Below are 26,175 nucleotides of genomic sequence, written 5' to 3'. Positions count from 1 at the left end.
CAGGTAGCATGAATAAAGGGAGCAGGCCAGGTGGGGAGTCCAGCCATCCTGCCAGACAGCAGGGCTATTCAGCTCCAAGCAACTGGCACCACAGGGCACCCCATGTGGAAAGATCCTCCATTTTCCAAGAGAAGAGGGAAATTCCAGTTTCATACGAACTCTACAGCACATCTGTGGGGTGGAAGAGAGAGACACACACACACATCTTTGGCTCATAGTTTGTGACCTCTGATCAATGCTGGGTGCATTTGCTGAAGAACAACAGAGAATAGTATTGTACAGTTTAAAATGCATATTTAATAGAATGATTTTATACTTGGAAAACACACCTATTGTTTTCGTAGTACAAATGACTGACAGTAAAGCTAGTGGTCAGGGTAGAAAAATGATGTGGTGAGTATCTATTAGGGACATACACTCCCACCCAGCAGAGAAGAGGGTTGTGGTTACGTCTGAATTAAAGGGAAGGGCTTCCCTGGTGGCGCAATAGTTAAGAATCCACCTTCTCATGCAGGGGACATGGATTCAAGCCCTGGTCCGGGAAGATCCCACATGCCGTGGAGCAACTAAGCCCGTGTGCCACAACTGCTGAGCCTGTGCTCTAGAGCCCACATGCCACGACTCCTGAAGCCCATGTGCCTAGAGCCCATGCTCCGCAACAAAAGAAGCCACCGCAATGAGAAGCCCACGCACCGCAACAGAGTAGCCCCCACTCGCCACAACTAGAGAAAGCCTGTGCGCAGCAACAAAGACCCAACGTGGCCAAAAGTAAATAAATAAATTTGTAAAAAAAAAAAAAAAGAATTAAAGAGAAGAGAGCTGTAAGATTTTTACTTATTTATTTTTGGTCACAACCTGCAACATGTGGGATCTTAGTTCCCCGACCAGGGATCAAACCCATGCCCCCTGCATTGGCAGCCTAGAGTCTTAACCACTGGACCGCCAGGCAAGTCCCATAAGATTTTTAGATTTTAGATTAAAAAGAATAGCAGGAAAAAAAAAAAAAGAATAGCAGGGCTTCCCTGGTGGCGCAGTGGTTGAGAATCTGCCTGCCAATGCAGGGGACACGGGTTCGAGCCCTGGTCTGGGAAGATCCCACATGCCGCGGAGCAACTGGACCCATGAGCCACAACTACTGAGCCTGCGCATCTGGAACCTGTGCTCCGGAACAAGAGAGGCTGCGATAGTGAGAGGCCCGTGCACCGCGATGAAGAGTGGCCCCCGCTCGCCGCAACTAGAGAAAGCCCTCGCACAGAAACGAAGACCCAACACAACTAAAAATAAATAAATAAATGAATTTAAAAGAAATCAGGAGACACTTTCTTGATGGCATCATTTGATCTAGTTATACCTGAAGCCTTTATGGACTTTGCTATTAACAAAAAAAAAAAAAAAAAAAAAAGAATAGCAAAACCTGCCAGAGTGATCTTGCTACAAAGCAAATTTCATCACTTCCATCGCTGATTAAAATCCTCCAAGTAGGGACTTCCCTGGTGGTCCAGTGGTAAAGAATCTACCTTACAATGGCAGGGGACACAGGTTCGATCCCTGGTTGGGGAACTAAGATCCCACATACTGTGGGGCAACTAAGCCCACACGTCCCAACTACTGAGCTCAAGCACCTCAACTAGAGAGCCTGTGTGCCGCAAACTAGAGCCCATGCGCCAGAATGAAAGATCCCGCACACCTCAGCGAAGATCCCACGTGCCACAACTAAGACCTGATGCAGCCAAACATAAATTAAATAAATAAATAATAAATAAGTCTTAAAGAAAACAATCCTCCAAGTGGTATCTCCCCATGATGAACTGTTAGACAGTGGTGAATGAATGCCCCACAGCCTCCCCAGCACGATGGATCTTGGAAATACAATGCCGAGTGGAAAAGGCAAGTCTCGACAGACATCAAAGAGTATGAGGTAGATTTAATTGTATGGGCAAAGTTTTTGTTGTTAAATTAATGGTGAGTTCAAAGGTGTTCACTTTATTGGTTTGCTTTATAATTTACACTTATTTTACACATGTCAAATATTATATAATTTTAAATTATTTAAAGGAAGAAAGGGAGAAGAGTGAGAAGGAGGAAAGGAAGGGAGGAAGACAAGAAAAAAGAAATCCTTTAGCACCTTGCTGCCTAGAGGCTAAATTCCAACTTCTCAGCAGGGATTAGCAAGCCCTTCAAGACCCAGTCTCGTCCTGTCCCCACCCACCACCCCAGCCTCATCTCCTGCAACCTGTCCCAGAAATCCTCCTTTCCAGGCCACAAAACTCCCGGCCCACCTCAGATTCTCTCCCTGTGTCACACTTTTGCTCACACTACCCTCTAGGCTTGGTGATCCAGCCTTCTGGCACACTTGGCCGCAGGCATCAAGCCCCATCTCAAATGTCCCCCTTGGAATTGAGATCCACACTTCCTGCAGTGGCTCTAATCTGTGTTGCCCCACGAGGAAACTGACACCCACCACAAGTCTCCTTTCACTGCATGGGCTGAGTCAAGTCTTATTTATCTTTCTGAGACCAACACTCAGCAGAGCAGCTGGCACACAGGAGACACCCATATGCTGCCCAGATTAATACCATCAACATCAATAACAGACACACCACCCACTGAGGGTGAGCCCTGCCAGCCACATTTTGGTCATGGACTAAACAGCCATGGGGTCAGGCTGAGAGCAAACCATTTCCACCTCTCCTTACCTATGATCATATCATAGTATACTTGGCTCTGCATGACCATTTGTTATTGTCACAATAATGGAAACACTGAATATGCACTGTAGTATTACATTAAGAGGAACAGAAAGGAAAGGAGAGCTGAAATTCTCATATAACAGGAAGGCAATGAGCTACTATCATTAATAAACCAAGAGAGAGCAGTTTATGTGTATTATGTAGAAATACAGAGGTAAGTTCTTTAAAAATCACCCCAATGTTCACTGCAGCACTATTTACAATACCCAGGACATGGAAGCAACCTAAATGTCCACCAACAGAGGAATGGATAAAGAAGATGTGGTACATATATATACAATGGAATATTACCCAGCCATAAAAAGGAATGAAATAGTGCCTTTTGCAGAGCTGTGGATGGACCTAGAGACTGTCATACAGAGTGAAGTAAGTCAGAAAGAGAAAAACAAATATCATATAATATTGCTTATATGTGAAATCTAGAGAAATGGTACAGGTGAACTTATTTGCAAAGCAGAAATAGACTCACAGATGTAGAGAACAAACTTATGGTTAGCAAGGCGGGACGGGGAGGATGGGATGAATTGGGACTGACATACATACACTATTATGTATGACATAACTAATGAGAACCTACTGTAGAGCACAGGGAACTCTACTTAATGCTCTGTGGTGACCTAAACGGAAAGGAAATCTAAAAAAGAGTGGATATATATACGTATAACTGATTCACTTTGCTGCACAGCAGAAACTAACATAACATTGTAAAGCAACTATACTCCAAAAAAATTAATTTTAAAAAAATTCTTTTAAAAAAAAGCTGAGGGTTTCCCTGGTGGCTCAGTGGTTCAGAGTCCGCCTGCTGATGCGGGGGACACAGGTTCGTGGCCCGGTCTGGGAGGATCCCACATGCCACGGAGCGGCTGGGTCCGTGAGCCATGGCCACTGAGCCTGCGTGTCTGGTGCCTGTGCTCCACAACGAGAGGCCATAACAGTGAGAGGCCCGCGTACCGCTAAAAAAAAAAAAAATGCTGCAAGAGTTTTAAAATGCAGGGAGGGAGATGCATGTGATATTTTGATAAAATGAAAAGCAGAAGAAAAGACACACACATGGAAAAGGAATAGGAGATGAGAGGAAGGAATGGAAACTGCTTGGTCTGCTTGGTTTCATCACTGGCAGTGCCCTTCTGGGAATGGGTGGGGCTGGGAGCTGACAGAGCAAGAACAGGCCCCCACTAGATGGAGCCATCATGGGCTGTCTCCAGTCCCCACTATCTCCAGGGCCATGGGCTGCAGCTGTCATAGCTGAAAGTGTCTCTCAGAAACCAGAAGCCACCAACCCAGACCCTCCACTTAGGTCCTACAGGGCAAAGGGTAGGGAATTACTGATCATGTCATTCCCCTAGTGTGTTCCCTGTGCTGAACCTTTATGAGCACATCTCATTCAAGTCTCACACTGACCTTTGAGGTAAGTATCCTACTGTCTCCACTGTACAGATGAGGGAATAGAGGCTCTGCAAAGTGAAATGACATGCTCAGAGCAAGGATGGGAACCCAGGTCTGTTTTCCCACTACACTGAAGCCACATAAGAGGAGGGATGACCAAGTCCATCTGTGCTCAGTGCCCGGAGCCTAGAAAACAGGCTGGCACAACAAACATTTGACAATTGATAAATCAACAGCGGACTCCAAAGGCCAGGGTCTATTGGACTCTGCTAGGCTCTACTCATTGTCCCCAAACATCAAAACACACTCATGAGCCCATCTTTGTCCCCAAAGATGTCCCCAAACATCAAAATGCACTCATGAGCCCATCTTTAATTCCCAAGGGCTTCCAAGTGCCCCTGTAAATTGCCAACAAATACCTCCAAAGATCTCTTTTAGGGTTTTAAATTCCTCTCCTCTGAAGCGGACATTGGATTTGTATAAATGTTATGTTTGGGGATCTTCTGACATCAGAGAAAATTCTCTGAGGATTCTAAGTGTTTATCTTTAGGGGATGTTTGAAGCAACACCACCCCAGAAAATTAGAGGGCTCCTCTCTTTAACGAGATTCCAGATCCCATGGAAAAAGGAGGTGAATGCAGGGAAGAGGAAGAAGTTGCAAGGGCATTAGAAGAAAGTCAAGCAGGAAGGTCAGCCACTCACATTCTTATGGGTTTTCTGATCCACCACGAGTTCTAAAGGAAGCTATTGAATTACTGTGTCCCTGTGATGTTGTTCTTAGTTTCTATTTGCTGTTAGGACAGTCTGAGCAGGTCAGAGAAGGGAGAAGAAACCTTTTGTTGTTTGGAGGCTAAGAACAAGAATCAGACAATCCTTAGCTGGACAGACTGAAGGTTTCATTTCAAGTTTAACTCCAGCGCCTACCTAGCTCAGGACTGCATGGGGGCCCATGAATTAATGACAAAACAGAAAGAATAAAAAGGAAGATGGGATCAGTCCCACTAGTACAACTTTCTCTTCTCACATCTTTAGGTTCTTTCCATTGAGACAAGGTCATCACTACACAAAAAAGACAAGAACTATTTATACTCAATGAGGCCACAGGCACCATTTAATCATCCAGGATGTTGTCGTACTTATTGGATTCATTTGATTTATTCCAACTGAGGTGAATGGAAATCGGCACCATCAAGAGGTATTTAGAGTTGTGAAAATTTCAGGTATAATTAAACGAAATGTATCAAATGAGCATTGTCTCCACAAACATAATCAGTTGATCAAGCACCCATAAGACATTATATTTAGGAGACTTACTGTGTCTTTTGGTCCAGAACTAACTCAGTGGAAATATCACATAATTGTTTAATCATAAAAATCTTTATAAAGTATTGTCCTTTCACGGGGAGCGGGAAGGGTAAGCTGGGACAAAGTAAGAGAGTGGCATAGACATATATACACTACCAAATGTAAAACAGATAGCTAGTGGGAAGCAGCCGCATAGCACAGGGAGATCAGCTCAGTGCTTTGTGACCACCTAGAGGGCTGGGATAGGGAGGGTGGGAGGGAGACGCAACAGGGAGGGGATATGGGGATATATGTATATGTATAGCTGATTCACTTTGTTATACAGCAGAAACTAACAGAACATTGGAAAACAATTATACTCCAATAAAGATGTTAAAAAAAAAAAAAGTATTGTCCTTTCAAAATTTCAGGGTAAAGCTCTTCCCAGCTAAATGATAGCTAAACACATGCATGCATGCATACACACACAAACACACACGTACACACACACAATTAAGGAACCCAGGTTAATACTAGCTTTATTACACTGAAGTGCTTTGCACTCTCCCCATATTTTGACATAAATGAATTTAAGTATGGGTCATTTTTTATGGCAGTACTTACATGATTTAGTTTTTTCAAAATTTCTATTTCTGTTTCAACATTGAGTGCTGGATCCTTTGAAAAAAAAATAACATTAGAGTTTATTAGTAATAATGATAACCAATATTCAGAAAATATTTACAGTTCAATTTAGCTGAGTAAAGGCTGCCTGGACTTCCCTGGTGGCGCAGTGGTTAAGAATCTGCTTGCCGGGGCTTCCCTGGTGGCGCAGTGGTTAAGAGTCCACCTGCCAATGCAGGGGACACGGCTTCAAGCCCTGGTCCAGGAAGATCCCACATGCCGCGGAGCAACTAAGCCTGTGCGCCACAACTACTGAACCTGCGCCCTGGAGCCCGAGAGCCACAACTACTGAAGTCCTCGCACCTAGAGCCCGTGCTCTGCAACAAGAGAAGCCACCACAATGAGAAGCCCGCGCACCGCAACGAACATAGCTCCCACTCACCACAACTAGAGAAAGCCCACGCAAGCAACAAAAGCCCAATACAGCCAAAAATAAAAACAAATAAATAAATAAATTTATTTAAAAAAAAAAAGAGGGCTTCCCTGGTGGCGCAGTGGTTGAGAGTCTGCCTGCCGAGGCAGGGGACACGGGTTTGTGCCCCGGTCCAGGAAGATTCCACATGCCGCAGAGCGGCTGGGCCTGTGAGCCATGGCCGCTGAGCCTGCGCGTCCGGAGCCTGTGCTCCGCAATGGGAGAGGCCACAACAGTGAGAGGCCCGTGAACCGCAAAAAAAAAAAAGAATCTACCTGCCAATGCGGGGGACATGGGTTCGAGCCCTGGTCCAGGAAGATCCCACATGCCGCGGAGCAACTAAGCCCATGCACCACAACTACTGAGCCTGTGTTCTAGAGCCCGCGAGCCACAACTACTGAGCCTGCATGCCACAACTACTGAAGCCTGCCTGCCTAGAGCCCATGCTCCTCAACAGGAGAAGCCACCGCAATGAGAAGCCCACGCACCACAATGAGGAGTAACCCCTGCTCGCCACAACTAGAAAAAGCCCTCGCGCAGCAACGAAGACCCAACATAGCCATAACTAAATTAATTAATTAATTGATTAAAAAAAAAAAAAAAGGCTGCCTGAGTTCCAAAGTCAGCACTATTCATACAGAGAAATCAAGGTGCAGAGGTGGATGAATTACACAACTCACCTAAAATCACCCTACAAAATGCCTGGCAAATAGTAAGCATTCAATAATGACCAGGCTCTATGCCAAGCTCTTTATTTAAAAGGGTCATCTCACGTAAGCCTCATGATCCAAGTGAACTGGGTTCTAAAAGTATCCCCGTTTCACAGATGGAACAACTGAGGCTCAGAGAAAGGAAGCCACTTGCTGCAGTTCCCACAGCCAGAAACAAAGTGTGTTTCCACTGTTCTCACACTGACCTGGTAAGCTCTGCTTGTCTCATCAACTGAGGAATTGCTTACATTCATAAAAATGATACAACAAACAAAAACCATAGACAAGAAGGTATTCAATTAAAATGTGTAAAGAAAACGTCAAGTCACATTTCTAATAATAGAGCAGACCCAGGTTCCAATTTCAAATGCAAGCTGAGATATTTACTGAGACTCTAAGGAGAGGAGGCTTCAGGGTAGCGAAGTTGCTCTCCGTTACAATTCCAAAAGGATGACTCGAGTTACTCAACCTCACGGGCTACACCCTCCACAAGCAAAGAGGATATAGAATTACATATTTATGTAAAATGGACTTCAGCGAAGAAACCCAGATGTTTAATTTTAAAAACGTGCCTCTTCCTGTAAGCCGGTAAACTTATTACCAAATCCGGGTGTACTCTGATGATGGAGAGGTCTAAAGAGTCCGATAGGATTTGAAAGATGAAATTAAGAAGTAAAATTGTGCTCCAAGTCATTAAGAATCTGGTAGGTTATTTTCTTCCCCCCAAAATGGGAAACAAATCCAGAATCACAGGGGAAAGATCTATAACAATGTGAACACTGAAAGGAAATTCCTCTTGCTGTGTGAGAATGGCATTGTCTAGGGAGAAAAAAAAAAAGAAATTGATCTTTAAAGAATGTTAGAGTATAATAGCCAGAAACAGCTGGCCACAAAGGAAAACGTGATTAGAGGCTATGTTTTACATTACTTTGTTGGGTCATGTGTTGAAAGACAAATACACTTGGCCACTTCAGCAACGCATAAGCGTGTATTACAGAAAATGTAATAAAATGGTTACCATATAAAGAGACTATTAAAATAATTTAATTAAGATTTTTAAAAATCTATAAACATGAAGGTATTCATTGCCACGTTATCAGGAAGAGCAAAGAATTAGAAATTACCTAAATGACCTAACTTATCTAACTGATCAACCAGATCAATGGTTGAATAAATTATGATAAATTGGTGAAACAGAGACTCGATCATCAAAAAGGATATATTAGGGAAAAGTATATATATTAATGTTTATGTGAAAAAGCAAAATTGTATACACAATATGATCTCAACCATCTAGAAATAGAAATTCATAGGAACTAAGACTAGAAGGAAGGAGAAAACTGAAAACAGCTGTGGGGTTACAGTGGTGGGGATATGGCTGGATTTTTTTTTCTTCCTAATTTCCTTTCATTTATTGTAAAAACAGTCTTGTAACAACTTGGAAGGGGGAAAAAAAGCAAAAACAAGTTCCTGCTATGTGTATTATAATGTATAACCAAATATTTTTGGAACCAAATTATCTATAAGTAAGTGTTTAGATTAGTTGAATATACTCAAAAATTTTCAATGTTCTTTGATAAAAATTCTGAGCAATAAATCCTTCCTGACATTGAAAATCACCACTCTAAAATTATTTGGGGAAGGTAAGAAGTGTTAAGAATGACCAAACGGCCACAAACAAGGGTACTTACTGCCTCTCTCTCGGAGCCAATAGCAAACTTCCTTTTGCTGATGATCTTTATGGCTACTTTCTTACACGTCTTCCTCTCGAAAGCTAGCTTCACCTCACCACAGGCGCCACTACAGGGAAAAACACAGCAAGTGACGTGACTGTCAAAATGTTTTTAATCCTGAGACCCACCACTCCTGAACTGGCCTCAACCATTTCAAGTTAAAAACAGCCCATTGTCTCTGTTTTCAGAAACCTCACCAGTGTAAAATGTCAAAGGCATAAGTGAATAGGGACCATCCAGCAGCACTGAGTCAGCTCCAAATGCCACTTTTTGAGCTGAGTCATATAGACTTAGGTCTTGCTGTCACCCCAGACTGTGAAACTCTCAGAAACACACTAAGAACAAATCAGAGAGAAATGATTTATCCCAGGGGCCAGAGAAAGACCAAATACAACCAAGTCCAAGTTAAAAATGAGTGCCTGAAACAAGTAATAGTAAACAGCAACTGCAAATGAATTACTTTCACTGATCCATTTCTCTTCTTTCTTATCCTCTGTCTTCAAAGGAAGTACGTAAGCAGTTGATGCCATGAATTGCACCCAAAATAAAATCACAATACATAAGAAACCAAAAGTGCACCATGAATCTGCTTGCAGCAAGCTCTTGAAGATTTACAATTAATTGGGATGCTAAAATGGAGGAGGACTGCTACCCAGGATGACACCCAGTACAGTTAATCAAGCATCAGTCACCCATTACCTGCCGCAAGTAGACTTTTCTAACCACTGTGGGTTGGGGGATGGGGTGACGGGGTGGCCAAGACATCTTTTTTACTATGTATTGTGTATATACATAACAAAATTTGCCATTGTAATCATTCTTTTTTGTCAATCCTATTAACATGAACAAAAATCGCGTTTTATTTTTTTTGTTTTGTGGGGGTTTTTTTTTGCTTTATCTTAAAGATTCTTTTTTTTTTTATTGGTGTATAGTTGCTTTACATGCCATTATAATCATTTTAAAGTGTACAATTCAGTGGCATTAAGTACATCCACAATGCTGTGCAGCATCACCTCTATCTAGTTCCGGAAATTTTTCATCAGCACAAATGGAAACCCCAAACCCATTAAGTGTTCACTCTCCTTTTTCCCTGCCCGCAGCCCCTGGCAACCTCTAATCTGCTTTCTCTCTCTATGGATTTGCCTGCTCAGAATATCTCGCATCAGTGGAATCATACACTATGTGGTCTTTTGTGTCTGACTTCTTTCACTTGGAATGTTTTGAAGGTTCACCCATGCTGTAGCATGTATCAGTATTCCATTCCTTTTTATAGCTAAATAATAGCCCATTTTATGGATATATCACATTTTGTGTATCCATTCTTTTGTTGATGGACACTTAGGTTGTTCCCACCTTTTCGCTACTGTGAATAGAGCTGCAGTGAACTGTTCGTGCACAAGTTTTTGTTAAACATCTGTTTTCAATCTGGGGGGTATATACCTAACAAGGGGAATTACTGCGTCATATGGTAATTCTGTTTAACTTTTTGAGAAAACATCAAACTATTTCCCACAGTGGCTGCACCATTTTACATTCCCAACAGCAGTGCATAAGGGTGCCAATTTCTCCGCATTCTCACAAACACATGTCACTTTCCATCTCTTTATTATGGCCATCCTAATGGGTGTGAAGCAGCATCTCATTGTGGTTTTGATTTGCACTTCCCTAATGACTAATGATGCTGAGTATCTTCTCAAGTGGTTTTTGGCCATTTCTGTATCTTCTTTGGAGAAATGTCCTTTGCCCATTTTTAAATTGGGTTATCTTTTTGTTGTTGAGTTGTAAAAGTTCTTTATTCTAAATACTAGATTCTTATCAGATATATCATTTGCAGTATTTTCTCTCATTTTATGGCTTGTGCTTCACTCTCTTCATAGTGTCTTTTGAGGCAGAAGTTTTAAAATTTGAAGAAGTCTAATTTTTCTATTTTTTTCTTTTGTTGCTTGCGCTTTTGGTGCCGTTTAAGAAACCACTGCTGGGACGTCCCTGGTGGTGCAGTGGTTAAGAATCCGCCTGCCAATGCAGGGGACATGGATTGGAGTCCTGGTCTGGGAAGATCCCACATGCTGCAGAGCAACTAAGCCCATGCGCCACAACTACTGAGCCTGCGTTCTAGAGCCCGTGAGCCACAACTACTGAGCCCACATGCCACAACTACTGAAGCCCTCACACCTAGAGCCCGTGCTCCTCAATAAGAGAAGCCACCTCAATGAGAAGCCCACAAACCGCAATGAAGAGCAGCACCCCCTTGCCACAACTAGAGAAAGCCCGCGTGCAGCAACAAAGACCCAACGCAGACAAAGATAAGATAAAATTAAAAAAAAAAAAAAAAAGAAATGCAGTAAATGTTTCTTTATGGAAGGTAATGAAAATGTTCTAAAACTGATTGTGGTAAAGGCTTCACAGCTCTGTGAATATACTAAAAACCACTGAACTGTATATTTTTTAATGGGTGAATTGTATGGTATGCAAGTTATATCTCAATAAAACTGCTTTTAAAAAGTTATCACCAATAAAATTTATAAAGAAAAACTACTCAACTGATCATTATAAGTCAATAACATATCTATCACAAATAAATACCCTACAAATGTTATGAATACATAATGAATGCCATAAAACCAGGAACAAAAAACTAACCAATGACAAAACTTTAGAAAGAAATTAAGTGCAAGTTCCATAAGAAAAAAAAATTACCTTCCAAGAGTTTTGGACATGATGTATTCGTCTCTTAATTCCTTGGGATAAACTGACTGATCATCTACAGTCAGATCAAAAAATACAAAAACTAAGGAAAAAATGGCAGAAATAGGTCTCATTAATCCATTTGATAAAGAAAAGATAAATGGTCCTATAACTTAGTAAACATATGGAATATAAGACAATCATTCTTAATTCCATTTAATATCTAACCCCAAAGAAATCATTTAGCTAGGCTAATGCATGTCGTGAAACCCTTGAAAAATGATAACAGACAAGCTTCATTCCACAATGGAAACACACAGCATCATTCTCACTATAATGCAGGAAACTCACACATAAATGCTATTCTTATTCTTTGACCTCAGAACAGTTATCAACTGCACAGGCCCAGAAGCAAAAGGCAATTAGTTTGAATCTAGAAAATATGTTCTAGGCAAGTAAATATCCCAAAAGAATCAGGCCAGAGGTCACATACTAGTATTATCTTCTCTCAATCATTTCTACCTTTACCTAGCTGGTATTTTATAGTGCAAGCCACCTTGAACTTACTTGTAAAATTAACTAAATAACTTTCCAAAAAAATCCCCTTTATTTCTTCATTATTCGGCCTGTAACTCAGAAAAAGAAAACCAAAAAACTGCTCATTTCATAATTTAACCATCCATTGGGCCAAACCTGCAATCAGTTATCAAACATTCCAGTTCTACAAAGTGGTAAATTTTCAACTGCCTATAATATCTGGAAAGAGTGAAATTTGTTAAGACCCTTGAGTTTCTCAGATTTCAGGTGATGGGTCTTGACCTCCCTGGAGTAACCTAGAGATCCAGTCTCTGGCATAAATCTGAACCAGCTCAACATGCTTCAATCCAGGCTGGTCCCCAGAAGGCAGACAGCTGCCTAATGAATGAGACCTACTGGCTACCTAGGATACAACCATTCCTCCCTGCTTACTGATACTGATGAACCTAGATGTTACAGTGACACCTGAGAATCAGGGAATTTGAGGGGCTCTGGAGATGTATTTTCCCAAGTGTCGAGGTCTACTTCAGGGGCTGTAAACTCAGTTGCCTACACAAGCCAGGAAGGTCATACACACAGGTAAGGCTGGAGTGAGTGTAAGATATGGAGCAGTGGAGACTTGAACAGGAAAACATCATCCATCTAAAGGAGGAAGCCTCTACTTAGCACCTGCAAATCCTCAAATTAGGGATAATATGCTCAAGTATGGCCAGATATTCCATCTTTTCAAAGAAAACTGGATTTTCATATTAAAGCACAAACATCAGCAAAGGCCTAAAAGAATGTCAATAGGCTGAATCAGTCTGCAGAGTACCAGTTTTGTTTTGTTTTGTTTTTGTGGTACACAGGCCTCTCACTGTTGTGGCCTCTCCCGTTGTGGAGCACAGGCTCCGGACACGCAGGCTCAGCGGCCGTGGCTCACGGGCCCAGCCGCTCCACGGCATGTGGGATCTTCCCGGACCAGGGCACGAACCCATGTCCCCTGCATCGGCAGGCGGACTCTCAACCACTGCACCACCAGGGAAGCCCCAGAGTACCAGTTTGATCGATTTCCATCACGGCCAGCTTCAGGTCACAGAACACTTTTGTTCAAATAAGAAAAGGTGCCCTTCAGATAGAACAATTAGAAAAAGATGGCACACCACTTGTCAAGTAGAGGACAGGCCACATTTCAGCAACCAGTTGCCCACCTCAACCAGGTGCTCACAAACAACAAAAGCCTGTGCAGCTGCCCTGACTATAATTATCAGACAGGAAGTAAAAGTTAGAAAACAGGAGAAACTAAGGCAATCATAAAATGTACTACAGGATGTCCAGAATAGCCATAATTCTGAGATGCCAGTCTGAAGACTGGCTGCATGAGAATCACCTGGGCAGGATTTTTTAAATCCCTGGAACTAGTGGATCAGGATTTATGGGACAGTGCCTCTGGGAATCTATATTTTTAAGGTGTTATCCACACAAACACATACCATTCCAAGCCGCTCAACTCTCAGTTTTGGAAAGTTCTGTGAGTTTTTTTTTCAAATTAAAGAAATGAGAGTATTCCTCGTGTCCAAGATTTCAAAATCACTGAGAGCTACATTTAATTCTGTAGGTTGTTTTTATTCACACCGAATGACAACTGTTCATTTTAGATGTGATATTCATGAAGTTTTAGAATAAATGCTTATAAAATACTACCCGATAATGATGATAAACATCTCCACTTTCAAAGGATAACCACGTCATATTTAAGAAGGTGGAAGGTCTAAATTGAGATTGTTACAGAAAAACCCACAGCCTAATGCCGGGTTATATATAATAGTTCAATAAATATATGCAGAAATTAATGACCGAAAGGAATAAAGAAAGGGAAGAATAAGGAAGGAAGAGAAAAAGAGGGGGAAGGGATGAACTAATGGCCTAAAATAACAACTCATAGATAGCTAAGACAGATGTGATAAAAGTGAATCAATTAATGAATGATAACTAAGCAAAATGATAATTTAAAGCATATGGCTTTAAATAAAACTAATCAAACCAATTAAACCTTAGAAAATCTGTCTTGATAGAACTTTTGATTGTTAAAAAAATGCAACTGGGGGCTTCCCTGGTGGCGCAGTGGTTGAGAGTCCGCCTGCCGATGCAGGGGACACAGGTTCATGCCCTAGTCCGGGAAGATCCCACATGCCGTGGAGTGACTGGGCCCGTGAGCCATGGCTGCTGAGCCTGCGCGTCCAAAGCCTGCACATCTGGAGACTGTGCTCCGCAACGGGAGAGGCCACAGCAGTGAGAAGCCCGCGTACTGGAGAAAAAAAAAAAAAAATGCAACTAGGATTGAGGTGAATCTTGAATACTAACCTACTTACTTTATGTACCTAACCATACTCTGCAAAGGACACAATGTCATTTTTCCTTTTATACAGGAAGAAAAAATTCCAGTAACCAGAAGATAATAATATTACCTTTATTACTCCATACTGAAAGTGCAATTTCAGAATTGTTATTCAAAGGAAGGCGTCTTCCTTTCCCTACAAGATCTCTATTTACAAAGGTTCCATTCCCACTGTGATCTTCTATGTAGGCGATGTAAGAGTTTTTAGGACCCATTTCCTAAGACAGAAAACATTTTATTTCAAAGTTTTACTGGTGGAGTGTTTCAGTGGGGAGACAACTAAGAGCGATGTCTAGATGACCAGTTCTCCCAAATGTATGAATATTTGCCACCTACTCTGAAGATCCGAAAGTGCTTCTTGCTGTAAGTCCGGTATTTATCGGTTCTTTTCAGCAGGGGTTCATCAAAGCAGTATTCACAGTTTCTATCTCTCCCAAACCAGTAGCTGTCATTAAAACACTCTGTAACACAAAAGCACACCCCAGAGGGCTGTTGAATTTCATGTATCAAACACCTTTAAAAACTGTTCATAAAATCTGCTTGTAGGAAAATAGCCTAAGAAGGCAATCAAAATTATAGATTTGTCCATCAAGATTTTATAAGATTCAAAATCAGTGGGGAGAAAAAAACCAAATATTTCCAACAAGTTTAACAAATTATGGTTTATACATAGCCATGAAATGTAAGCAGTCATTAAAATTCTCAAATAATTTTTAATGACTTGGAAAAATACTTATGATATAATAATAACTTCCTACTTATTACTCTCCTGAGGCTTCCCATCATACTTAGTATGAAATCTACACTCCGCATGGCAGGCTAGATGCTCAGGATCTGGCCCCTGCCCCCCTCCCAACTTCACCTTGTACCTTTCCCCTTGATCACTACACTCAGCTCCACTGGCCTCCTTCCACTGCCCCAAATATGCTGGGTTCAACCTCCCTTGGGGCCTTTGAATTCTTCATTCCCAGTGATTTGAATGGCCATCTTGCCTTTTGTGTCTGCAAATTATCATCTTCCACTCAGCTTTCTGTATAAGCACACTTCCAGCTCACCACCCACTCACCATAATCACAAGAGCCTGTTCTGCTTCCCTCTATAACTGAAAATTATCTTGATTATTTGTATATTGTCTCCGGGCATCCCCCTATTAGAACAAATTCCAGAAGGGCAGCCTTGAGTCTCTTGTTTACGAATACAGCTCCAGCACCTAGGACAATGCATATGGTAGGCAAGCAAAATGTTCACGGAAAGACAGACTAGGGAAAATATTACCAACTCATGCCACAATCAAAGGACTATTTCCCTAATATCTGTAAAGTTGATGGAAACAAACCAAATGTCCTACAATGGATGAATGGATAAACAAATTGTGATATCACAAATTGTGATATTTACATACAATGGACTATTCTTCACCCATAAAAAGGAATAAATGCTAAAGCTAAAACTCATACATCTATAACATGGAAGAACCTTGAAAACATTATGCTAAGTGAAAGAAGCCAGACACAAAATGCCACAGACTGTATGACTGTATTTATATGAAATATCCAGAATAGTTAAATCCATAGATATGAAATGCAGATTGGTGGTTGCCAGGGGCAGAGGAGGAAGGGATGGGGAGTAACTGCTTAATGGATATAGGGTTTCACTTTGGAGTAAAGGAAATATTTCAGAACTGGACAGAAGTGGTGGTTGCACAATGTTGTGAATGTACTAAAGGTCACTGAACTGTTCACATTAAAATCGTTAATTTTAGGGACTTCCCTGGTGGTGCAATGGTTAGGAATCTGCCCGCCAATGCAGGGGACATGGGTTCGATCCCTGGTCTGGGAAGATCCCACATGCCATGGAGCAACCAAGCCCATGCACCATAACTACTGAGCCTGTGCTCTAGAGCCCACAAGCCACAACTACTGAGCCTGCGTGTCACAACTACTGAAGCCTGCGCGCCTAGAGCCTGTGCTCTGCAACAAGAGACGCCACTGCAATGAGAAGCCCACGCACTGCAGCAAAAAGTAGTCCCCACTCGTCGCAACTAGAGAAAGCCCACACACAGCAACAAAGACCCAATGCAGCCATAAATAAATAAATAAGTTTTTTAAATGGTTAATTTTATGTTATGTGAATTTCACCTCAATTCCTTAGTTATATGTGCACACACCCATTGGTCCAGAAATCCCACTTCTAGGAATTTATCCTACAGACAGAATCATATGTACTACGAAAGGACATAAGGACATATGTACAAGGTTATTCACTATAGCATTATTCCTTTTTTTAAATAAATTTATCTATTTATTTATTTTTGGCTGCATTGGGTCTTCATTGCTGCGAACGGGCTTTCTCTAGTTGCGGCGAGCGGGGGCTACTCTTCGTTGCGGTGTGTGGGCTTCCCATTGTGTTGGCTTCTCTTGTTGCGGAGTATGGGCTCTAGGCGTGCGGGCTTCAGTAGTTGTGGCTCCTGGGCTCTAGAGCACAGGCTTAGTTGCTCCGCAGCATGTGGGATCTTCCCGGACCAGGGATTGAACCCATGTCCCCTGCACTGGCAGGCAGATTCTTAACCACTGTGCCACCAGGGGAGACCTATAGCATTACTCTTATAGCAACAACTTTAATGTCCATTAGTAAAGGGCTAGTTCAATAAATTTATATATCTACAAAAGAAATGGGGATCTTTACATTCTGATAGAAGAATGTCTAAGATACATTGTTAAATATAAACAACAGGTTACAACCAGTGTGTTGTAAATTACAGTTGGTATAAATAATAAAGGGGGGAAAAGAACACATAGATACTTAGTTGCTTATATGTGCACCAAATATTTCTGGAAGGCTACACAAGAAATCAGCAATCCTGGGAGGTAGTTGGGGGAAAGACAGAAATTGGATGAAGGCCTTGCACCTGTTTTCAATTTTGCACCTAATGCAAATATAACCTCTTCAAAAAGTTAAATTAATTGCTTAAAGAGTTTGCAGTCTAGTTGGGAGACAAACAGGGAAGCAACAACAATACAGCAGGTAGACTCTCGAGGGAAAGCACAGATGCAAGGCTGTGGCAACTCTGCCTGGGACTATCAAAAAGGCTTCATGAGGCAAGACAGGAAGGATAGATTGAACAGCCCTTTGGAAGGCAACATGGCAGTACCCATTACCAGGTAAAGCCATGCCCATTCTATGATCCAGCAACTCAACACAGGCTCTACCCTAGAGAGACATTTGTCCAAATGACCGAGGAGACAAGGACATTCATTGCAGTCTTGCTTGCAGGAATAAACACTGGCAACAACATAAGCACCTATTAACAGGGAAAGGTATAAATGAACCGTGGTATTTCTACTAGAAACCAGGAGCTTCTGGGACAGTTGAGAAGGAAAGGCATGGAGATTTTATCAGGACACCAACAGTCCAGGGATGATGGACAGAGAGTGGAAGGGGAGGCTGCCCATGGAAGAGCCTGCTCTGACCTTGGCTCATTAGAGGAGCCCTCAGGAAAGATGTGTGGAGGAGGGCAGGGACAGCAAGGCAGGAGGCAAAGGGACCAAAACTCTCAGTGAGGCAGTTAGGAGTAAGAACCCCAAGAAGATGGGCCCCTTCTCCAAGTAGTGAAGAATGGGGCACAGTTGAGATGGTGACAGGGGAGAGGAACATCACAAAGAAGACAAGGATGTCTGCTCTTAAAACTTCTATTCTGGGGCTTCCCTGGTGGCGCAGTGATTGAGAGTCCGCCTGCCGATGCAGGGGACACGGGTTCGTGCCCCAGTCTGGGAAGATCCCACATGCCGCGGAGCGGCTGGGCCCATGAGCCATGGCCGCTGAGCCTGCGCGTCCAGAGCCTGTGCTCCGCAATGGGAGAGGCCACAACAGTGAGAGGCCCGCGTACCACAAAAAAAAACAAAACAAAACAAAAAAAAACACTTCTATTCCATGTAAGAGGTTCAAGCCAGGACAGTTAACAGAGGGAGGGAGAGGGAGATGAAAAGCCAAGGCATCCATATTGGAAAGGAAGAAGCAGATCTATCTAATCCTATTCACAAATGACATAATCTTATATGTAGAAAATCCTAAGGAACCCACTAAAAAAGATTAGCCCAAACAAACAAGTTCAGCAACATTACAGGATACAAGATCAACATTCAAAGACCACTTGTATTTCTACACACTAGCAATGGACAACCTAAAATGAAATTAAGAAAATAATTCCATTTACAATAGCATAAAAAGAATAAAATACTTGGGAATAAATTTAAAAAAAGAAGCGCGAATCTTATACTCTAAAAGCTACAAAACATTGTTGGAAAAAATTTGAAAGACCTATGTAAATGTGCATGGATTGGAAGACTTAATGTTGTTAAGATGGCAAAACTCCCATACTATACAAAATTCCTATCAAAATCCCAGCTGCCTTCTTTGCAGAAATTAACAAGCTCAAACTAAAATTCCTATAAAAAAAGCAAGGACCCGGAATAGCAAAACAATCTTGAAAATGAAGTACAAAGGGCTTACTTACATTTTGCAGTTTCAAAACTTACTACAGGACTTCCCTGGTGGCACAGTGGTCAAGAATCCACCTGCCAATGCAGTGGACACAGGTTCAAGCCCTGATCCAGGAAGATCCCACATGCTGTGAAGCACTAAGCCCATGCGCCACAACTACTGAGCCTGCACTCTAGAGCCCACGAGCCACAACTACTGAGCCCATGTGCCACAGTTACTGAAGCCCACGTACCTAGAGCCTGTGCTCCGCAACAAGAGAAGCTACCACAATGAGAAGCACGCGATGAAGAGTAGCAATGAAGAGTAGCCCCCGCTCACTGCAACTAGAGAAAACCCACGCGCAGCAACAAAGACCCAATGCAGCCAAAAATAAATAAATAAATAAAAATTTAAAAACTTACTACAAAGCTATCATAATCAAGACAGTGTGGGGGCTTCCCTGATGGCGGAGTGGTTGAGAATCTGCCTGCTAATGCAGGGGACACGGGTTTGAGCCCTGGTCTGGGAGGATCCCACATGCTGCGGAGCAACTAGGCCCGTGAGCCACAACTACTGAACCTGCGCATCTGGAGCTTGTGCTCCGCAACAAGAGAAGCCGCGATAGTGAGAGGCCCGCACACTGCAATGAAGAGTGGACCCCGCTTGCCACAACTAGAGAAAGCCCTCGCATAGAAACGAAGACCCAGCACAGCAAAAATTAATTAATTAATTAATTAACTCCTACCCCCAACATCTAAAAAAAAAAAGACAGTGTGGTACTAGTGAAAGGTTAGGCATACAGATCAATGGAAAAAAATTAAGAGACAGAAAATAAATCACATTTACAGTCAACTGATTTTCAACAAGGTGCCAACACAATTCATTGGGGAAAAAATAGTCTTTTCAAATGGTGCTAGGACAAGTGGATATCTACATGTAAAATAATCTAGTTGGAACTTACCTCACACCATATGCAAAAAGCAACTGAAAGAGAATCAAAGATTAATTGCAGGAACTAAAACTATAAGAAGAAAAAATAGTGATAAGGCTTTGTAACCTTGGGTTAAGCAATTCTGTCTAGATATGACCCCAAAGCACAAGAAATGAAAGAAAAAATATAAAAATTGGACATAATTAAAATTTTAAATGTGTGTGAATCAAAGAACATCATCAAGAAAGTGAAAAGAAGTGAATGGGGGAAAATATTTGCAAAACACATATCTAGTAAGGGATTTATATCTACCATATAAAAAAGGACACTTACAACTCAAGACAAACAATCCAATTTTAAAATGAGCAAAGATGGGGATATATGTTTATGTATAGCTGATTCACTTTGTTATAAAGCAGAAACTAACATACCACTGTAAAGCAATTGTACTCCAATAAAGATTTTTTAAAAAGTAAAATAAAAATGAGCAAAGGATATGAGTAGACATTTCTCCAAATACATAAAAATGACCAATAAGCACATGAAAAGACGTTTAACATCATTAGAGCCATCAGGGAAATGTAAAACAAAATCACAATGACATACCACTTCACACCTACTACGATGATGAAAATCAAAAGACAGATATTAAGTGGTGGCGAAATGTGGAGAAATTAGAACCCTCATATATTAGTAGTGGGAATATGGAATAGTGCAGCTGCTATGGAAAACAGTTTGGTGGTTTCTTAAAAACTTAAACATGTTTATCCAGCAATTCCACTCCTAGGCACTAAATACCCCCCAAAAAATTGAAAACAGAGACTCAAACAGATACTTGTCACAAATATTCATAGCAGCATTTTTCAAAATGGCCAAAAGGTCCAAATGTCCATCAACAGAAGGGATAAAGAAAATGTGATATATTTATACAATATTATTATTCAGATATATTATTCAGACATAAAAAGAAACAAAGTTCTGATACATGATACAACATGAATGAACTTTGAAATTATGCTACATGAAAGAAGCCAGATACAAAAGGACAAATATTATGATTTCACTTAAATGAAATATCTAGAATAGGTAAATTCAAAGACAGAGAAAATAGGTTAGAAATTACCAAAAGAACTCAATGGGGAAAGGATAATCTCTTCAATAAATGGTGCTGGGAAAACGGAATAACCACATGCAGAAGAATGAAATTGGACCCCTATCTTACACCACTCACAAAAATTAATTTGAAATCGATTAAGGACTTAAACAGAAGAAGTGAAACCGTAAAACTAGAAGAAAGCAAATGGTAATTATGTGATGTGAAGGAGGTGTCAGCTAAGGCTATGGTGGAGATCATTTTGCAATATATAAGTGTATCAAACTGTACACCTTAAACTTACACAATGTTATGTATGTCACTTATATATGTCTCAATAAAGCTAGGGGGGAAAAGAAATTACCAGAGGAAAAAATTTTGGAAATAGATAATGGTGATGGTTGCACAACATTGTGAAAGTACTAATGCCAATGGACTGCATACTTAATGGTTAAAATGGCAAAATTTTATGTTATATATATTTTATCACAATGAAAAGAAGTAAACATTAAAAAATACTAAGGAATAAAGTTTTTAAAGTGCAAGACTTGTACCCTGAAAACTACAAAACACTGTTGAAAGAAATTAAAGAAGACCTAAATAAATGAAAGCTACCCCATGTTCACAGATTGGAAGACTTAATACAGTTAAGATGGGAATATTACCCATATTGATCTACAGATTTAATTCCAGCTGCCTTCTTTGCAGGAAGTGACAAGCTTATCTTAAAATTCCTATGGAAAAGTAAAGAACCATAGTAGTCAAAATAATCTTGAAGAAGAACAAATCAGGACTCACTCTGGATTTCAAAATTTACTACAAAGGTACAGTAATCAAGATTTTGTGGTTCTGGCATAAGGACAGACACATAGATCCATGGAACAGAACTGAAAATCCAGAATTAAACCCCACATTTATGGTCAAATGATCTTTAATGAGGGTGTCAAGACCATTCAAGGGGGAAAGAGTAGTCTCTTCAAGAAATAGTGCTCGGGGGGCTTCCCTGGTGGCGCAATGGTTAAGAATCCACCTGCCAATGCAGGGGACACGGGTTCGAACCCTAGCCCGGGAAGATCCCATATGCCGCGGAGCAGCTAAGCCTGTGCACCACAACTACTGAGCCTGCGCTCTACAGCCTGCGAGCCACAACTACTGAGACCGCACTCTAGAGCCCACATGCTACAACTACTGAAGCCCTCATGCCTAGAGCCAATGCTCCACAACAAGAGAAGCCACGGTGATGAGAAGCCCATGCACCACAACGAAGAGTAGCCACCACTCACCACAACTAGAGAAAGCCCACGTGCAGCAACAAAGACCCAACACAGCCAAAAATAAATAAATTTAGAAAAAAGAAAGAAATAGTGCTCGGACAATAGTGCTGTACATTCCCATGCCAAAGGATGAATTTGGACAATACCTCATATCATGTACAAAAATCAACTCAAAAGCGATAAGAGCTAAAACTGTAAATTATTTAGAAGAAAAGATAGGTGTGAATCAATAACAAATAATAACAATAAAATCTTATAGCTTCTCTTTATTGAGCAATTACTTTATGCTGGTCTCCCTAACAAGCTCTTTGTGTACGTAATCTTAAGTTTAAAGGAGATACACCCAACTTCACCCTAACTCACCATTTCTGTGTCCCACATCAGCCCTAAGCCTAGCTTAAATATATAGCTTAAATGAGTAAAAATTAGCTTCAAATGCTTACTTCTAAATTTAAAGTTGTATGTATGAATATTGCTATATTATTTCTCCATTTTTTACTGTTTTTTTTCAAGTCATCAAAGTTGCACGTGACATAAAAGGGAAGGGTGAGTGACAAGATACAAAATGGTTCATTAGCCATTCATTTCTTTACATTATTATTTTCTGTTCCATTAATGTCAAGTTCTTTTTTTTTTTTTTTTTTTGTAATGAAGAGGTCATTTTAATTCAAAACAGAGGAAAAATGCTACTTAAAACATACCGAGAGCAAAGCCTTACTGTTGGAACCAGGTGTCAGAGAGGATGAGTATATTTAAACAGCAAGGTTGGCTATTTTGAGATAAAAATAAGTAACAGGGAGTCAACAAATAACCTTCCCCATTCTGAAACTGTAAAACTGATTCTCTTAAACTGCTGCACCACCAGCAGGAGTTAAGTGGTGAAGTTTCTGTGATTAGATGACAAATGTTTGCAAGCTTGCATGAATCAGCGTTTTTCTAGGGAAAAGATCCACAACCCTCTTCAGATGGACAACACATGGCAGACGCCCAATTAATGTTTGTTGAAAGTATAAATGAAGGGGCTCTACAGCAAGTAAGAGCCCGTGCACAACCCAAAACTGCTTCCTTGGTTCCATCTTTCATCACCTTCAAACTCCAGAATCATTCCAGGAGTGTCTTGAGCTGTCTGTTGCAACAACTTTCTAAAACTGTTTTTCTGAACAAAATATTACAAAGGGTCTTACCGAGATTAGAGAATCCATCCTGAAGGGCCCATAATCGAGCCCAAGGGGCAGGGACAGGCTCCTCGGGTTCTTGGTCCTCGGGAATAGAATAGAGTTCCTGCGTGGACACTGTGTCTAAGGAGCTCAGCGTACCCGAGCTGGAGTGAGAGGACTGGCTGGACGTGGGCACCGTGCTGGTGGAGGAGCTGGACGTGCCCTGGGACTGTGAAGACGAGCCGTGTGGCTGTGAGGAGGGACCGTGGGACTGCGAGAAGCCACCTTGGGACTGCGGGGAGGCACTGCCATGGGGCTGATGACACTCCACATCCGTCTCCCGAGACATCACCACCTCAAAAATAAGTGTCCAACAGTAAGGTGAATTTCAAGGAACAAGACATTGTAAAGGTCAAGAGTAAAGGATGGGTATATTACAACAGCCAAAAAAAAAAGATCCAGGATACGCATGCTCTGAAAAAATTAAAATTCTAGGTATTCCCTGGTGGCGCAGTGGTTGGGAGTCCGCCTGCCGATGCAGGGGACACGGGTTCGTGCCCCGGTCCGGGAGGATCCCACATGCCGCAGAGCAGCTGGGCCCGTGAGCCATGGCCGCTGAGCCTGCGCGTCTGGAGCCTGTGCTCCGCGGCGGGAGAGGCCACAGCAGTGAGAGGCCCACGTACCACACACAAAAAAAATTAAAATTCTAACAGTTTAGACCTATCATTCTTCTGGGCTAAGCTTTTCATCACATCATTTTCACCTGATAAGTTTTTGTGTGACAGCCACAACCACAGAGGACAGAAACAAAGAAATTATTTGAAGGCTGTAAACAAGTAAAAAGCAATGAAACTGAATTGGGGAGGGCGAGAGACTCATAACAGCTTACACTCATCCAATTTTTAAAAATTAAAAATGGAACCTAAAATGTATTCGTTAATACAATCAACACTACACTTAAACTTCATATGTATTTTTGAAAAAGAAAGAAAGGGAAGAGTCAGGTGGTTCGGCATAGACTAAGAGAAACTCTACAGAAATTCGCTGCATCACCCCAGGGGTGGCTATTTTATACATAAAATGTCACTGTTGCCCCCTCTCCCCCAAACCAGCTCCTGGAGGGTAGGACCCAAGTTCATTCTAGATTCCTTTGACTCCAAACTAAGAGCTGGGCCACTTAAAGAGGCGAAACACAAAGACTGCTCTAAACAACTCCACCTAGCCCTTTGTGATGCTAATTAACTATGGGGCTCATCTTTTCAGCATCCTAAATGGCCTCCCAGCCCAACAGAAGCCTGAAGAAAACGACACAGAAGACCATAACAGAGTTTCCCACCCCAGCTTTATAATTAATTTGATAGACAGGTAAACTCCAATAACAGAACCTACAGTAAAGTCAAAGTAACTTTCAATCCCTAACTTTAAATCCCTAATCTGATTAAAAAAAAAAAAAAAGTGCTTTCTCTCCTGAATCCCACACTCAGGCTACCCCTCAAGGATAATATAGTAAACATGACTCACACTGATTATTGCATTTACACAGCTTTCCAGATGCAAAGGTCCTGATGAGTTTTCCTGAAAGCACACCAGGGAAGTAGGTGTTGCCAGAGCTAGGTCCGCCACTTCAGGACCTGCTGCTCTAATACCACCTCAGCCAAGCTGTGTCCTCCTGCAGCTTCTTGAGCAAGACTTCTCTGCCCTGAAAACTGGCAAAAGACAGTGTGTCAAAAGGTAGCTGCTATCATCGTTCATGGTAAGAAGGGTCCACCAGACCAGGACTACATTGGCCTCTGCCATGAGGAAAAAGCATAGTGGAGAGGTTATAAGCAAACAGATCTGGAGTCGAGTCAGATGTCTAAGTCAACTCTTTGCACGACCTTTACGTAGATCGCAACCTCTCTGAACCCAGAAAAGTAGATAGAGCTTGCGAATCAAATGAGATGATGCATCAACGTTCCTCCCCCCACCCCTCGGTAATGCTTGATAATTGGGAATTCCAGGCCCAAAGAATCTGAAAGCAGGAAAAGGCCTTACAAGTGCAATACAGTTTTTTTTTTCCAATAGAGAAACTGAGTCCCAAGGAAGACTGGTGCCCTCCTACCCTACCCTCGCCACCCCATCCCCCACACTTCCTTAGGGACACTCGCAGAGCATCTTCCTACACAAGTCGGTGTGTTTCCAGTTCCTGCAGTGCCTTGCAGCTAAGAATGGGTTCTTAGTAAGCATTTTCCAGATTGAACCTAAATATGGAAATAATTACTAACACCTATAAAACTCTCTGCAGAGCAACTTCGCTCTCATTTTGAAGGGGACAACTTTCTTCTTTCTTATCCTTTACGTCTTGGCCAGTTTCAGCTTTAAAGTTACAAGGGAAGTGACCTTCACCTCGAAATTTATCTACAAAGAAGGAAGAGAGTCTTCCACGCATTCCTCTCCCCCTTCCCAAGCTCAAACACAGTACAAAACGGAAGCTCGGGAAATTCAGCTCGCAAAAAGACCCTGAGGACAGGATTCGAACCCCTCAGTACCCAAGAGAAGTTCCCACTATGACTCACCGCGAGCCCACCTAGCACCGCATACTGAGCAGCCGTAGCCAGCGGAGTGGCGCTAAACCCGCTGATACAAACTCCACCCTCAGCCAATCAAAACACCCCTCCGCCCCCGCCGGACCAATGACAAACAG

The 26,175-nt window shown here is 41.8% G+C and overlaps 1 protein-coding gene across 8 annotated transcripts in view; it reads right to left on the bottom strand.

The window, feature by feature from the left end:
* CHEK2 (checkpoint kinase 2) overlaps positions 1 to 26,122 on the bottom strand; it is a 40,404-nt gene extending 14,282 nt beyond the window's left edge. For 6 of the 8 annotated variants that reach the window (XR_004345493.1, XR_004345494.1, XR_004345495.1 and 3 more), the window contains exons 1-8: positions 26,048 to 26,110; positions 25,014 to 25,198; positions 23,520 to 23,847; positions 14,895 to 15,019; positions 14,629 to 14,776; positions 11,657 to 11,747; positions 8,918 to 9,026; positions 6,045 to 6,098 (exon numbers count right to left, since the gene is read on the bottom strand). Coding sequence is in view for 5 of the 8 variants with exons in the window: in XM_032603465.1 (XP_032459356.1) it covers positions 6,045 to 6,098; positions 8,918 to 9,026; positions 11,657 to 11,747; positions 14,629 to 14,776; positions 14,895 to 15,019; positions 23,520 to 23,841 (849 nt within the window). In the remaining 3 variants the exon portion in view is untranslated. Of the gene's footprint in view, positions 1 to 6,044; positions 6,099 to 8,917; positions 9,027 to 11,656; positions 11,748 to 14,628; positions 14,777 to 14,894; positions 15,020 to 23,519; positions 23,848 to 25,013; positions 25,199 to 26,047 lie in introns of all 8 variants that reach the window. The other 2 variants (XM_032603467.1, XM_032603466.1) reach the window with 2 other exon arrangements.
* Between the last annotated feature and the right edge of the window lie 53 nt (positions 26,123 to 26,175).

This window comes from Phocoena sinus, chromosome 14, assembly GCF_008692025.1.
Source record: "Phocoena sinus isolate mPhoSin1 chromosome 14, mPhoSin1.pri, whole genome shotgun sequence".
NCBI lineage: Eukaryota > Metazoa > Chordata > Mammalia > Artiodactyla > Phocoenidae > Phocoena > Phocoena sinus.
The sequence above is the reverse complement of the archived record's forward strand: the minus strand, read 5'-3'. Positions and strand labels throughout refer to the sequence as shown.